A 15,850-nucleotide genomic window follows, 5' to 3' on the forward strand; every position below is an offset into this window, starting at 1 on the left:
CGGTTACGGAAATAAATCCCTTTATTCGCGTCAGTTCCCGTGTAAAACGCACGCGGCAGCGGGGCCCGGGCTGGCCGAGCAGAACGGGCGGGGCGGCCGCGTTACACGCACAAACGGGCGCTCAGCTCCGTGCGCTCCCGGCGGTGCCCTGCTGCCCCGGGCTCGGCTCCATCCCGCACGGCGCCCTGCTAATACTGCACGGGGGTGAAAAAAAGCCGTTGTTCACTGTTGGTGCACCAAGCCCTGCGTTCTGGATGCGGTATCAGCCGGTTCCCCTCCGGCTGAGTGCGAGGTGCAGCGCTCGCAGGACCCAGCGCTGAGGGCAGCAGCGCAGCCCGCGCCAGCACTCCCACGGTGATCCCGACAGCAGCTCCTGGGCCAAGTGAACGCAGCCCAGGGCCGCCCCACATCCACTGCCATCTTCTGCCCCCTCGGCCCAAGGCGGCCCGCTGGTTAGGTGGCTATCTCCAGGAACTCCTCCAAACTCCTCTTGATGTGCGGTGGCTGAGCTGCAGCATGAGCAAGGAGGCTCGGCCCCATCTGTGCAAAAAGTGCTTTGGACAGTTTGGCTGTGGCTGCCCGGATGTTTCCTCCTGCTCCGGGCAGAGAGCCGCTGCTGGTCATGGTGCCCAGGAGGTGCCAGAGGACGACTAAAACCTTCTGCTCTACAGCGTGAGGCTTCCGTGGGTACAGCTCCACAACCAGGTCTGCAGGAAAGAGAGCAGTTATTTATTATCACTGGGGACTACTGTAATGTACAGCCCAGAAGTGAGCCCCTGCCCTGAGAGAGGTGTGGAAGTACTGAAAGTCAAAGCATCTTTTCACAGCAACTAATGAAGGAAGGCCGTGCTCAAAAGCTTGTCCTTTTTCGCAGCAACATGAGTGGTCCAATAAAAGTTATCAGCTTTCCCTACAAACACGCCTTTCATCTTCTCAGGTGAAGGGCTTGGAGAATGTGGCCTACGAGGAGAGACTGAAGGAACTGGGGCTGTTTGGGCTGGGGAAAAGGAGGCTGAGGGGAGACCTGACTGCTCTCTTCCAATACCTGAAAGGTGATTGCAGCAGAGTGGGGCTGGTCTCTTCTCACTGGTGACAGGACGAGAGGAAATGGCCTCAAGTTGCAGCAGGGGAGGTTTAGGTTGGATGTCAGGAAACACTTCTTTGCAGAAAGGGCTGTGAAGCACTGCCATGGGCTGCCCAGGGAGGTGATTGAGTCACCATCCCTGGATGCGCTTTAAAACCGTTTGGATGTGGTGCTCAGGGCTGTGGTTTAGGGGTGGGCTGTTAAGTTAGGGTAGGATGGTTGGGCTGGGGTTGGACTCGATGATCCTTAAGGTCTTTTCCAACCTGAGCAATTCTATTATTACACAGAACAGAACAATCTTTTCTTTTGTCAGTACTAGCTTCACTGAGCATTATAAGGGGGTGAAATTTGACAACAGATATACTGTTGATGGTCACAGTGCACTGTGGCAGATACACAACCACCTCATCCTGCAAGGAGTTTGCGTAGCTAGGATGGTACACAAACAAACAAACATGCAAAACAAAGCAGCACCTTACCAGCAAGCTTCTCAGTGATGTCTTGTTTTGCTTTTCCATTCAGAAATTGGACTTTTGTGCAGAATGGCTGCAGAAGCAAATAGCTGTCTAAATTCAAAGAACAAAACAAATTAAGAATTGTAAACAAAATTAAACACTCTGGAAACAAACATGATATTAAAAAAACAGTAACTAAGAATCTTACTTATGATGCATTAACTCCAAGAATAAAGGTAATTTATTTAAGGAAATACAACCATAAGAGGATCATCTTAACAAGCCCTAACTCCAAGACTCTGGTAAGATGCAGCATTTTCCTTTTAATGAAAATAGTAACTTTCTGCTCCAAGGCCAAAACAGTTAAGGAATGATAACAGTTGTGCCATATACAGATCCCCAAGTCTCCTTCTTTGGCCTGCTTTAGAGCTTCAGTATTCTGACATGCTGCTGGGTGATGACAGACTTGCTAAGCAAACATAACAAGCCCACCTACACAGTTAGGACAAGTCTACGATGACTTGCATGCTTTAAAATGCATGAGAATAAAAGCAAGGATGCATTAAACAAGGTAATGATTGAACGGAAATTACTGAAAAGAGCAACTCTTTACATTTAAAGCGTAATGCAATTAAAACTCTTTAAACTGAAGAGAAAATAGATTACCTAAGTGTTGGCACAGAGCCTGAATAACATCTGTTGCAGCTGCGTAGATCCCTGGATTTTTGGAGTTTAGGTTGTTATCTACCATTGCAGGAACTAACATGTTGATAACTGGTGATAAATTGTCTTTCAGCAACGGAATCATCTTGTGCATTGTCTCCAAAGCAACCAGATTGACTTTGCTGTTTGAGTCATGTAAGCGAGACTTGAAAGCGTCGAAGATCTGAAAACGTATCCAAACAGCATTCATCTGAATTAATGAATATCTGAGCTGGATTTTATGTCTCCTGCTTTTTTGTTACGCTTCAGTGGTTCACCATAGCAAAAGATGGCTCTGATATGCAAATAATTGGGATTATTTTTTTAGCAAGTAAACCAACGCTCGCTGTTTATTTTCATAGTGTGGATGCCTCAGCAGGACCCAACCAACTTTATCTGAATTTCAGGCTTTGCTCTACAATGTACTACAAGTATACCAACCAGCTGTAACTTTCAGTATTGCAAGCAATTATTTTTAACAAGACGCAGCTCTACTTGACAAAAAGAACATCCAGGAGTATCTTTGAAATGTGTTTGACTTGCCTTCTGTAGCACACGGTGACATGGTTATCTTAAGAATTAATAAACCCTACTATTATAACCCCTAAGCCTTGCTACAAGACATGCAGTAACATGATAAAAAGTAGGGGATTTTTTCGCTTTTCAGAGGCATTAGGAATAGGCATCCTTGACAGAAAAGACCTGGTCTGGACATCTTACAATTTGTTCCCACTGTGTCTATCTTCTTGTTCCTAGATCAAGCCCACCACTCTAAATTTCACCTCTTCACAACAGGAATCTCATCTTAAGGATTTAAAAAACATCCACAGTTAAGATACCAGGACGTTTCACAGCTGTATTTTATTGATTTACAGCATTGCACTGCTAAAAGTCAATCCCACTTTCATTCTATTTGCAGTTCACAACCGTTGGACATCACCACAGTATTTCTCTTCTCCTCAAGGAACTCTTCTTCTCCTGGAAAGAATACTCACCCTAAGCTGTTATATTACAGTGAAGACCCTTCCTCACTTTCTCCATGATTAACAAAGCTAACAAAACTTGCAGCTGTCTGTGACAATGTCTCATACCTTGCTTTATCCTTCCTGCTCTGCCTGTAACCTGCTCCTATTTTGGTATTTTCTCAGCAGCAGCACACAGTATTCCAGAAATACTTCTGTAACTGCTGTCTAGGTGAAAGCTTCCAACTTCTTCCTCCCGTTTATTGCCTTTACTACCTTTGCAGCTTACATCTCTCCTCTCAAAGCACACCTGACCCATCCCTCAGTACTTGCCTGTTAATCAGACATTGTTATCGAAAGAAGAAATGATGATTTTTAGCAGAAAATTCTGTGATGGAATTTTAAAAGCCTTCTAACTCAGAAGCTGTCATAGGCTTACCTTCACAATGTTCACAACAACAAAGTCCTGATTGTTCTCTGTGTCTGACAACAGTTGTTTAATGCCATTTATTCGATCCCGGAAGTCTTTGGCATTCAATAAACCTACGATGTCCTTCACATATTCTTCACTTTCCAGGGAATTACGAGGAACTGGTTTTCTACTGACTTCACGTGCTTCTGTAGCCTCTCTGCGGAAAGGAAGAACTTCAGCAAATACATCAGCAAGCTGAAACGAGTCGTTAGTCCTGGACATTCCCTTTCTGCGTAAGGGCAAATGCAAAAGCAAAAAGAAAATCTTATCAAGCCTGGAATTAATTATTCGGAATAGCAGATAGTGCCTGAAAGAAATCTGTTCCTGAAAGACACCCTAAGCCCAGAGGCAGTCACAGAGCCGATGAACTCTATATTCTCAGATACAGATGTTCTGGCCTGGTTTGAGTCTCTCATGCTTTTTTTTCCTCTTTTTCAGATCCATAGAAGAACTGTTAGAAGCCAAAACTGAAAACAAAAAAAAAAAATGGAGAGAGGATGGTGTGAAGCCTTCAGCATCCCCAGTCAGAATTTCACTGAATACTTAGCGTCCAAAGGCACTACAGACAATTCTTACTGAAGCTACTCCTAGGCACGGTGTTTGTGCAGAGCTTGGATGGCAACATCTTGAAATGGGGGACCCACCATGAGCTGCAAGTGTTTGGGTTTCTTTTGTTTTTTGTTTTTACACTCTGTGCATTTTCACAGGCAGTCAACAAACAAATTAATTTCAAAATGCAGAAAGCCATTTTCATATTAGCGACTATCCTATTTGAAAGAACTTACTCGGGACACGTCCAGTTTTCTCATTTTCTTCTCCTATGTTTAACCCTGTTGTGAACCTTTCAGTGCTCATTCCTCATCACGAGATCATTCTCCTAGAGATCAGTTCACAGGATAGAATATTCAGGAAGGTCATTACCTGTCAGTGATGTTGAGAGCATCTCTGGAAGTAGACGATGACCTCGAATGTCCAACACTACCAGTATGAGAACGTCTTCCTTTTGCTGAGGGTGTGTCTAATGGCATCTCTCCCAAACCCTGCACAAAGATGGAACTACTTATTAAGTTGGTTGGTACGTTCTGCAGCACTGGAGACTCTTTAGAGGCAAGTCTAACAGTCATGCAAAGCACAGCAGCAAAGCACAGTGGATCCAGTGTATCTGCAAGGATTACAGGTATGGACAGGTCAGGTAACAATCCCTGTATTAATCTGATCACCTGTCTTCACCTGAATATGCTCCTCCCATTCTCTACAGGTCTGATGTCCATTCCTAAAAACCACTAGTACAGTTTGTGTTTCTCACCTGTTAAACAAGCTTTTCTACATACCTTTTGATGTAGATTGTTAACAAATTCCTTAATGTAAGGTAAATCCTTGGCTGGCACATACTTTTCAAGTGTTTTATCAAAATCAGGATGAGTCATCATGCAGAAAAGCATCTTTCGACCATAATACCTGCAGGGCAAAAGACCATGGCACACACATCCATGAGCACTGATCTGTACGTTTAGACAAATGTAACTTCAAAACAGAGAAGTGCAAAAAGATTGCTATCTGTCTATATGTGTAACCAGACACCCTTTCATTTTTCCCCAAAGAAACTCTGATCAACAATCATTATCTGATCAACAACTGAACAAATTAAAGACTGAGAAGCAGTCTTGAAACAGTCTTCCATTTTAGTGTTCAAGCATTGGCTGTATTTAGACAGGGTGGTCCACCTCTGCCAGTCAGACAGCATGAATCCCAGCATGGCCTGGGTTGCACAGGAGCACGATGCTCATCCAGCTCCAACCCCTGCTGTGTGCAGGTCGCCAACCAGCAGCCCAGGCTGCCCAGAGCCACATCCAGCCTGGCCTTGAATGCCTGCAGGGATGGGGCATCCACAGCCTCCTTGGGCACCCTGTGCCAGTGCATAACACTGATCCTAGAGCTCAGATCCCCAGCATGGCCTGTGTAGGGCACATGGCCAGAAGAGTTCATCCATTGATTCCCTCTCTTTCCTGCTGCCACATGGGCACAGCTGCAGGAGACATTCAGGTAGTTCCCAACACGTTATCTTAACAGCCATTTACCACTGTGGAGAACCATACACTGAGCTGTGCAGATGTTTTCAGCCACCTCTAGTATGCTTTGCTGAATTACTGACTCTACTAACCTTGTTTGCTGTGAACTATCCAGTGCAAACCTGGCAATCGCAGAGAAGGTCCTATCAGTGACACCTTTGGTTCCAGACAGCACCCACTCTGCTCCCATACGCTCTACAACATCTGCCATGTGCTGGGCTGTGCATCTTCTCACCGCTGTATGCAGATGGCTAAAGAGAACACGACTGCTTAGTAAGAGCTCATTGCAGCAGCTAACTAACAGAGTTTATGCACCCTAACAGACACGGCATACAACTGCACTCTTTTATTCTATAGCATAATCTACAACAAGCATAGTGCTGATATGCAGATACCTATTCTGGCTTTACAGAAAATACAGAGCCTGGTAGCTTCATTTAAAAGGATAACTCATGGGGCTAAGTACCAGAAAGCATCATTTCACTCACACAGAATCCCAAGCTACATGAATGCAGAAGGGAAAAAGAAAGATGACCTCCTTTTTGTTAAAGACCATTGCAGCCCTTTATCCTCTCACAGGGCAGAATCCTGCAGTTTTTAAATTACTAAAGATGCTCATTCTTTTCTGTGAGAATTTATTGTCTAAATTTTCCTACGTTAGTGAAATATTTTGGAAAGCTCACCGCTACACGTTCCTGCCACCAACTTTATGTGAAACAAATCCCCACGTTCAGACAGAAATCCCATATCATTTATATTGATTTCAAATTAAATAAAGCAGTATTCTACTGACTTCTAAAAGCCTTGCAGAAGCCTGTTTTCTATAAGACAGAGTACATTACATTCTTATGCTGGTAAAAGTCAGAAAAAAACTCGGAATTAATGTCCAAACTTTTGCAACAAACTAATCCTGCATACAAATCCTGCAGTACCCGCTGATCCCCTGTGTTCAGTGTGCAGTTCTGCAGATTTGGAGCTTTCCAACTCTATTTTCACCACTGGGTTTTAAGGACAGTTTTAGTGCACAGTAAATGAGGCACCACTATGGCTTGTTGTTCCAAAGGAACACCAGGTCTAAGGGAAGGAGCTAAGGAAAACAGTGGCCTTGCTATCCACATTACTGGCTTCCCCTGCTTCTCAGCCTGACGCAGCCATCCCATGTCCTTCCTGAATGACTGTTCCTGCTTCAGAAGGATTTGTACCATAAATATAATGGCCTCATTGGAGGTGAAGGTATCCTTATGTTGCACAAAGCGCCTTCAATTGGCACAAAGACAGCTAACAGCCTCTATTAAAACTGAATATGTTGCAACTCCAAAAGCAGCTCGGGCCACGACATCTATGAAGTAACTTGGCAGCCAGCACGCTGAGTTCTGTGTTAACATAGCTATGGTCTGAGCTGCTCTGTGCAGCTTAATACCAGAGCTCAGTGCCTGCTGCCATGTCTGTACAGCAGCCCCAGTGCTCATGAGCATGGCAGAAGGGAAACAGACACAGCCTATCTCCTGCTGTATGTGCTGGTGGGAAAACAACAGCTATGAGGCTTAAAGACTCCACTCAGTAAAACCAAGTCCCCATCCCCCACAGGCACCTGCTGCTCATGCAGAACAGCAGGAATTTGTGTCCCATGCATATCAAATCCTGCAATTAAGCAATATTCGTACAGATAAGAAACGTGGCTTTAAAATTTCTTGTTCTGAAAGCACAACCGTGAATCAAGAATCTGCTCAGTGAGGTGAGCTTGCAGCAGTTATCCTGTGTGTTTAGAGCAGCAACTCATGAAAGCAAACAAAAATGTTTCAGATTGCTCTTGTTGGTAAAGCCAGAACCAGTTCTGTAGGTGATGAAGACTCGGCACATGGGCCTGCTCAGGGCTACAAGGGTAATACTTATGATCAGTAGGCTTGAGACAGGTTTAGCAGAAATTGGGTGAATTAAAAAAAGGTCTTATGAATTCTACACAAAAATCATACCTGTTAACCTGAACAGTGATGGTGAATAGAAAAAAAATGTATAAAATGGATGTAGAAAATACATCATTTCTGTGATCACGCAGCTGTGTCAAACACAACTTCCCCATTTTGCAGTGAAGGTGCATCCCGTTTTCCGTCCAAATTTCCACATGGGAAGACAGTTATCATCCATATTCACTGTTACTGACCATAGAGATGATGGCTGCAGATGTGCCACACAGGCTTTGGTGCCAATGTGGGCAGAGTTTCCTGAAGCCTGGATTAGAGAATGTGAAGCCCCCAGTGCTACGCAGGGCATCCACTGCTGTGCCATGCATGAAATGCACACTGTACCCCATGATTTAGTCAGAGTTTGCACTGATGGCTTCTTAGCTGCGATGAAATTAATCCCCACTTCAAATGCTGTATTCAGACTCAGTTCAGATAATTCTGATGCCTGAAGTATCTGAAAGCATCCCTGAGTTCACAAATTGGGGGTCAGATCTTTGTAGACCCCATGAGGACGTGTCTGTGAGTTTGAATCTGCTGCTGAAGACAGGGAGATCAGATTCAGGCAATTACAATCAGCAGCACTGCTTAGCCAAGGACATCTGAAAAAGGGATGGAGTACCTGAGTGAGTAATAACTGCACCACATTACATGGCTTCTGACTTAAAGCAGTGCACAATTACTGCCTGCTGCTCTTAAATTCTCCCAAATGACTACATGCAGGCACATTTCTTAAATCATCTAAATGCTAAGGCAGATATTTGCCTTTCAGTTTGAAGTTCAAATAATTGAAGTATGGTTCTCGTTGGCTTTCAGAGACAGAATCAGAATATTCCAAAGCAACGAGCTTCCCCAGAAACAAAATGAGAAACAAAGTATTCTGAATCAAAACTAACTGCTATGGTTCTAGCTATGCAACAAATCTGTGGACTGATTTATCATGGAGCATCTGAAATATTTAATGCAAAGGACAGACATGAATTTCTTGTCACCTAAGTGATGACAGATACGCAGCAGATTAAATAGAAGCAGGGATAAAGCTACCATACTGAAACACCTCATGGCTCAGTTAAGTCTTGGTACTGCAGGAAATGAGGATATAAAAGAACAGCAGCATACTTAGCAGGTAGGGTGAAAGACAAGAATGTAACTCCTGCTACAGATTGGAGCGAGCTAGAGATCAGAATCACAAACCATGGAGCCAGAAATGGAAGCTTGTCATATCTGAGGCAGTCAAGAAAATAAAGGCCGTCACCACTGTAAAGGAAATTAAACGCAGACAGAGAAAGACTATTAAGCAGCAATGTATAGAGAACAACATGAAATCAGCCAAGATGATTGCAGCTAGAGAACTGAAAGTTGTAGATCATTCTTTTAAAGAGAAAGTAATGCTGAAGAACTGAAAAAGACAGGCATTTCATTGCAGAATGAATGGCACGTGAGGATGCTATGTGAGCTTCATTAGACAAAGCAAACCAGCAGTTTCCTAAGAGTATTATATTAACGTTGAATTAAATCACTGAAATCCTGCAAAACTACCAGAAAACACGGCAAGCTCCACAATCAGCAGTAATGCACAAGAAGAAATTTCACGTTCACGCCAACAAACGTTGCCCTGGGCAGCAGCTTTGCTTATTGCATTTCCCATTTTCTGCCTGTTATGTTTTGATATACTTTTTTAATGATTATATTTGATATACTTAATCTATTTAAAAGTTAGTTCTTTATAAAGTCTTTGTAAGAATTACCTTTGCCCTCCATTTATAAGAGAACAAAGTGCACGTGCTGGAGTCACATTATTAACCATAGCCTTCAGTGCTTTGTCTACCTCTTCCCTTATAAATGTGTTGGATTCACCAGCTTTGTGCAAAAGGACTTTTACTGTATTATCTAGTTCTTGATCCATGCTCTTTCTCAGGTAGGTGAACAAATCCCCTAAACAGACCACAGCAGCTCGAGAAACACCTGAGCGTAAATTCTTGACCTGCACACAGGAAAAACCCAAACAAACAATGAATAATGTTTATAAAATAAACGTAAAAATCAGAAAAGCTTCACGTTTCCCTTTTCAAGTAACTTCAAAAGCAAATGAGAAATACATTTCTAACTCGATTCACAAGCTGTGAGAATTAAAACACATGCACTCAAAAACGTTACGCTGTAAATCTTTACAGTCTTTTAGCAAATAAGCTGTTGGTATCCAGTGCATGAGCTGCTCTGCTGAACTACAAACTCATCCTTGTGAGACAGAGGAGAGCTAATCATAGGTGAACATAGCATTTCACTCCAGTGCATCTCACGGCTGTGAAGTACATACATTTGTATACACTGTCAGTGAAATATTCTGCTACTAAAATTTAACCTCTTGAGCCACAGCCAAACTTGTTTCGTGGAGCTTCCCAGTCAGCACAGCTGTGTGGTATGCAGACAAACACCGAATGAAGTTCAGACCTTCAATCTTCTTCTCCCTGTGCAAAGAGAACGGAGAACATCTAAATTCAAGACATTTGCAAATGTCCCACAGAAGAACTGAAAGCAGAACAATGAAGAACCAAACAGCAAACCAAGTTATGTCGTAGAATAAAGCAAGGATATGTAACATGGAAAATTCTTTTGAGGCAAGTCTTCCCTTCAATGTGGGAAGGGAATCATCTCATCTCTTTAAATTCTGCCTGCTGCTCGCAGTAGTGGCAATTAGAGGATTATCTTCCCTCTAAAATTAAAGAGGAACAGCACTGTAGCCCCAGCCTACCAGTTAGACAACTGGTGAAGCTTTATATTTAACAGAAAATGACAAGAAGGGATGCTAAAAATTTGTGAAAGCTCAAATATTAGGCCTCCATTTACAGCATTTAAGTTGGATTCATTAATTTCATAGAATCCTTGAAGTTGGAAGAGATCCCTAAAAGCCATCCAGTCCAGCTCCCCTGCAATGAGGGACAGCACTGCTCCATCAGGACTTAACAGCAGTTTAATTTCGATGTGGATTAAAAAACTTTCTCACCTATCACTTGTAATCATTTCTTGCATTTGATGTTTCCTGCACCTTGCAGTGCTTTTAAAAGCAAGCTATCAAACGACAGCCTTACAAAGCCTTCCACAGTGCACTGGGCTGCAGGTAAGAAGTCTGCACGTACCAGTCGTCGTCAGCCAGGAGCGCCAGGGCTTCTGTCAGGGCTGCCTCTGGTTTTGCAAAGGGCTCCAGTTCTGAAGGGTCCATCACTTCAGGGCTGTGGGTGACCGATGGCGTCCGCTCCTTATAGCGCCCTCGAGGCCCTAGAGGAATTTCATCTGAAAAGCCAGAAGGCCCATCAAACACCGCACAACCACAAGGAAACAATTCATCCACAGGAAGAAAATGCACCTCCAGCTTCTTGCATTTAGGTGGCTGCTACAAAGGGACCAGGTTTTCAAAGGCAGTTTTCCCAGTCACACCCTCAATCATTCAGCAGATGTAATTGTTTTGTACAGAACCATCACTTCAAAAAGTCCCAAACACAAATGCAGTAGTCATTGTTCTAGATGGAAAAGCTGATGCACAGCATGGCAAGACAACAGAGCAAAACTTACAGAGTCACTTGGGAAACTCTAGAGCTTTGACTGCTACCAACAGGAACCTGTTCTGAAGAGGGTTTTGCTGTGTATTTTGAAGGCATCTCAGTGACAAGATGTTCCCAGAAATGTTTTTCTGGGAGGGAGAAGGTTGCAAGAGTCCACTTGCCATTAATTCCTTGCATCACTGAAGTTGCTGAGTGAATAAAAAAAAAAAAACCCTCTCACATTGCAAACATCTTCCTACCAAATTTTGGATGCAAATAGTTTCCAAGGAGAGTGATGAATTCTAATCTCCTTCACAACCATTCCCAACACAGCAATCTCCCAAAGGATCGCAGGCAATCCACTGTACAAACAAGTCATACTAAACCAACTGCACTCTGCAAATGTCCCACTCCATGTACCCAAGGATTTTAACAGTCTTTATATGTCACTCAATGCAAGAGCTTACCAGAGTCTAGCAAGGCTGAACATTTTGCCTTCTTCAAACTGGATGTTCTTCTTAGTGAAGTATTCGGGGCAACATTTTCTAATGACAGTGACACACTTCTTGATGGTGCCAATATATCCCCATGGAGATTTAACTCTAGAAAATAAATGTTAAAACTACAGCAACAGCAATTCAGCAAAAGGAAAAAAACTATTGCTTCCAATCCTCATTGGTTTTTGATTATTTTTTTAACTACAGTGTTTCAAATGTTTCCATTAGTGCTTTACTCCGCACTACTCACAGTACAATGCAAATGATTAAAGAACAACCTGCTGTCTAAAATTCACTCCAGTGATACCTTCTGTCACACTGTCATCATTTTTAGTAATTATCACAGAGTTTTCATTTCAACTTCTGCAGCATTTAATAGCACATTATCGATTTAACACAAAACCACTGCTCACTGTCAGCTGTTGTGCTCTTGGGTTCATTCAGGTTCAGTCTTTCCCAAGGATTTTTTTCCTTTTCTTCAAGGTCTTTGACTTCCTGATATTCCTTGTGACTTTGTTCTTTTCTTTCCTTTTTCTTCTGCCTCATCTTATCCTGGGCAGATTTTGACATGGTCACTTTTACCTACAGAAAGTAACGAACGCGTTGTGATACGAAACCTGATAGAGAGCACAAAGCTACCCAGCAAGAGTAAGGTTTCTATGGGACAGTCTGCCATCTCTCTGTCAGCCTTGTGTTGTTTCCTAAACATCCAAGTCACCAATTTAGCTCACACTGAAGCTCACAGGCTTTTAAAAGCAGTGTTCAGCAGTGCAGCCTCACACCTGCCTCTTGGATCCTTACGATGCTTACAGTTCCCACAAAAACTTCCCATCCCCACTCCATCCTGCAGCCCTCCTCCCAGAGCCCTCAGGAGAGGTGGAAACTTCCAACACCACCATTTGCCACTACAAAGCCACTGGGCTCAGCCTGGGGCTGCACACATGCAGAGCCTTCGTGCCTCACACTGCACTAACAGACAGTGCTCACACCATCAGCCTGCAGTCAGGCAGGAAACCACTTTTTTTGCACTTGTTGCATCCCCAATCACTTGCACAAAGAACAGATTTTAAGGTGTAACTTAATCATCCATCCGAGACAGCAAATACATGGTTCAGAGCCCTGCTCCAGCCCCAGCATAGCCTTGAAAACGGGTCTCAAGATCCATTGATGAAATACCAGCAAATGTTAGTGAAGCTCTACAGTGTTTCAAAATATCCCCAATTATTTTTTAGTCTAAAACATCAGAGGATCACACAAATGCTTTACACAGTTCACTGAATTTGCTACCATCAGTACTGGTAACTGGTGTTGTTTGTAACAGCCTGTTTGAGATGCAAACAAGTTCCATGCTAAGGTCAAATTTATCTCCTATGTTACCAGCAAGCAACGATGACACCACGCTGCTGCCTTATTTCGACTGGACACTGCAGTAAGTTGCATTACACAGAAATGTAATTAAATCTTTAACAACTGTTAGAGAAATAGCACTGAGTAATAAGAAAGTTCTTTTGGGTCCAATGTAACATCCTGCAAACATCAGAAGAAAATGACTGTGCCCTGATTATCATTTACAAAATAAGCAGTCAGTGCAGCAATGCAGCCACATGTTCACAAAAGCATCTCTTTGTTAATCCAGCTTTAGTCTTCACCTTACAGCTGGAACTCCACAAATAACAGAAATGAAAGGATGTGAATTCTGTTGCAAGTTACCTGAGCTGTGAATTCATGTATTTTAATCAAACTGCTGTTTACCACAATACAGGGTATTGTGCTGTATTCACACATACAGAAACAAGAGGTGAGACAATAAAACAGCCCTGAGATTCTACCTCTCTCTCATTTTCAGCACGGGAGTGAGAAGTGCTGCCATGCTGGATGCTTCTCCCACAGAACGCCAGCGATGGCTCAGGCTCCTGGACAGACTGGTCATCTCCATTCTCTACACACGTTACAGTCAGGCTCTGTGTCTGTGCAGGAGGACTTCCAAACACACCTGAAAGGCATACTGTGTCACACACCCTTACCAAAGCAGTTATTTCATTCAGCAGAACTCAGCAAAAAAACAAAACAAAACAACAAAACCAAACACCACAAAGCAAAACGAAATTAATTCCAGAAGACAAAAGCATTGCTGTTGAACCATGAGTGGCAATTTCCAGCCAGAGGTAATCTTACCTTATCCCCCCATGCAGGAGGGATGCCCACATTGGAGGGCAGGCTAGGCAAGAAGCAAAAACCAACCTTCATAAATCTGCTGCCATTCTTTTCTTGTTAGAATGGAATACCACAAGCAGTACCTGCAGAACTTTCAGGTGCATCTCTCTTTATTTTCATTTAAACTGGAGACTGTTGAAAATCTAAAATGTTTTAAGGATCTGTTTCTCCTTCTGCCTCCTTACAAAAGTGTACTTTCTACCATTTTAAAAACACGAGATGTGGGAGCTAAGTTAGTTCTCTTCATACCTTTACCAACGATTTCGACCGCGTCTTCAGACAGCAGACTGGGTGAAATGGAACCTGGGCTGCTCAGCTGCTGGGAGCTACAGGCCAACACTGCAGAACAGAACACAAAATCACCCACTGCACACCTGGAAGGCTGCTCACCCTGCTGTACATCTGTTATTCTTCCCAAGTATCACCGTACACTGACATTCCAGTTTATGACTTCCATGTATTGACTTATTTTCAAGTTACTGACACTCACAGGCTTTAATGAACACCAGCATCCTCAAGATGATGGAAAGCACGTATGAGAAAAGATCTCTGCCTAAAAATAGGAAGGACAACCAACGTTTGTAATGGGAGGGTAAATGTTTTACATCAACTGGTTTCACTGAAACCCCACTGCAGCAGTTCCTATCTGACTGACTGTAAGTGCAGAAATGGTTCTTATTGGTTCTTAACTAATCCAGCACCACTGCATCATCCAGGCTGGATGTGGCTCTGGGCAGCCTGGGCTGCTGGTTGGCGACCTGCACACAGCAGGGGTTGGAACTGGATGAACACTGTGCTCCTTTGTAACCCAGGCTGTTCTAGGATTCCATGATCAAAACTGAAAATGCAGAACTATTTTTCCTATGCAGCACTGAATGTTTCCCACAGCAACCTGCATTTCCTCACATTCCCCATGGAAGGAGATGGGATATTTTATATGCTTATTTATTAGCCACATTTGATAATTAACCACCACTTGCTTTTGCAATTTAACTTGCATAATCTGAAATTTCTAAGCAGAAAAGATGAATTTAGAAATACATACAGGTTTGAGTTCCTTGATTTTACCAACAACCAACAGAGTACTTTAGAAACAGAAACTTCCAAAGCTCTTCATGCATTCAGACTGAAAGAAATAATGCTTGGCCTTTTCTCATGATGTCTATTATCTCTGTTAGGACTTAACTGGCACTCGAATGTTAACTAATGCCCAAAAAGCCCAACTATTACAGTAAGAATAAAAACCACACCAAACACTCTGAAATGCATTTTCTAGAAAGCCTCCACAAAGGAGAACTTACACAAATAGCAACGTAGCAAAATTACAAACCTATGGAATGCTTCAGATTTCCTCGTTCCTCCGTATTTTGACTCTTAATTAGAGTCCATGGCATTTCTCTTTGCTTTTGTCCTCAAAGCTCCACACCCACTGCCACAGTACAAGCATTGGCCAACTGCACTAACACCAGAAGTCCCTTTAGCACCAAATGTGAACCACGCAGAAAGAAGCCACGTATGAACAGAACCTTTGAGTGTGCTTCTGGTGTACTACACGATCTCAAAGCGTTACATTCCCAGAGGCTCCCAGGCTGCTTTTAGCCAAATGGTAGGAGAATTCTTGCTTATGAAAGTCTGACAAGGCTCTCAGGCTTCCTTCATCTTTCTCATGCAATGTTTGTCATCTACAGATAAACCCAAGTTCCAAATGAACATAATTAATTACAAACATAAGAAATCTTTCCATTACCAGCTGCACTGGGAGACTGCCAGAGAGCTGGAGCTGCTCAACGTGGAGCAGAGGAGGCTGCGGGTTGCAGCCCAGGAGCATCCCATCATGCTGCATCCCGTCCAGCAGCACTGCAGCACCAGCTGCTGGCAGACAGATGGGTTTAGGG

The 15,850-nt window shown here is 43.2% G+C and overlaps 1 protein-coding gene across 5 annotated transcripts in view; it reads right to left on the reverse strand.

The window, feature by feature from the left end:
- Positions 1-3: 3 nt before the first annotated feature.
- TOGARAM1 (TOG array regulator of axonemal microtubules 1) overlaps positions 4-15,850 on the reverse strand; it is a 33,060-nt gene continuing 17,213 nt past the window's right edge. The window contains exons 8-21 of one of the 5 annotated variants that reach the window (XM_048949118.1): positions 14,205-14,294; positions 13,571-13,734; positions 12,155-12,323; positions 11,712-11,846; positions 10,843-10,981; positions 10,068-10,173; positions 9,454-9,689; positions 5,837-5,995; positions 5,007-5,133; positions 4,597-4,715; positions 3,643-3,904; positions 2,206-2,452; positions 1,564-1,650; positions 4-707 (exon numbers count right to left, since the gene is read on the reverse strand). In XM_048949118.1, the coding sequence (XP_048805075.1) occupies positions 454-707; positions 1,564-1,650; positions 2,206-2,452; positions 3,643-3,904; positions 4,597-4,715; positions 5,007-5,133; positions 5,837-5,995; positions 9,454-9,689; positions 10,068-10,173; positions 10,843-10,981; positions 11,712-11,846; positions 12,155-12,323; positions 13,571-13,734; positions 14,205-14,294 (2,294 nt within the window). In that variant the 3' untranslated portion in view covers positions 4-453. Of the gene's footprint in view, positions 708-1,563; positions 1,651-2,205; positions 2,453-3,642; positions 3,905-4,596; positions 4,716-5,006; positions 5,134-5,836; positions 5,996-9,453; positions 9,690-10,067; positions 10,174-10,842; positions 10,997-11,711; positions 11,847-12,154; positions 12,324-13,570; positions 13,735-14,204; positions 14,295-15,850 lie in introns of all 5 variants that reach the window. The other 4 variants (XM_048949121.1, XM_048949120.1, XM_048949119.1 and 1 more) reach the window with 4 other exon arrangements.

This window comes from Lagopus muta, chromosome 6 (assembly GCF_023343835.1).
Source record: "Lagopus muta isolate bLagMut1 chromosome 6, bLagMut1 primary, whole genome shotgun sequence".
Taxonomy (NCBI): Eukaryota; Metazoa; Chordata; class Aves; order Galliformes; family Phasianidae; genus Lagopus; species Lagopus muta.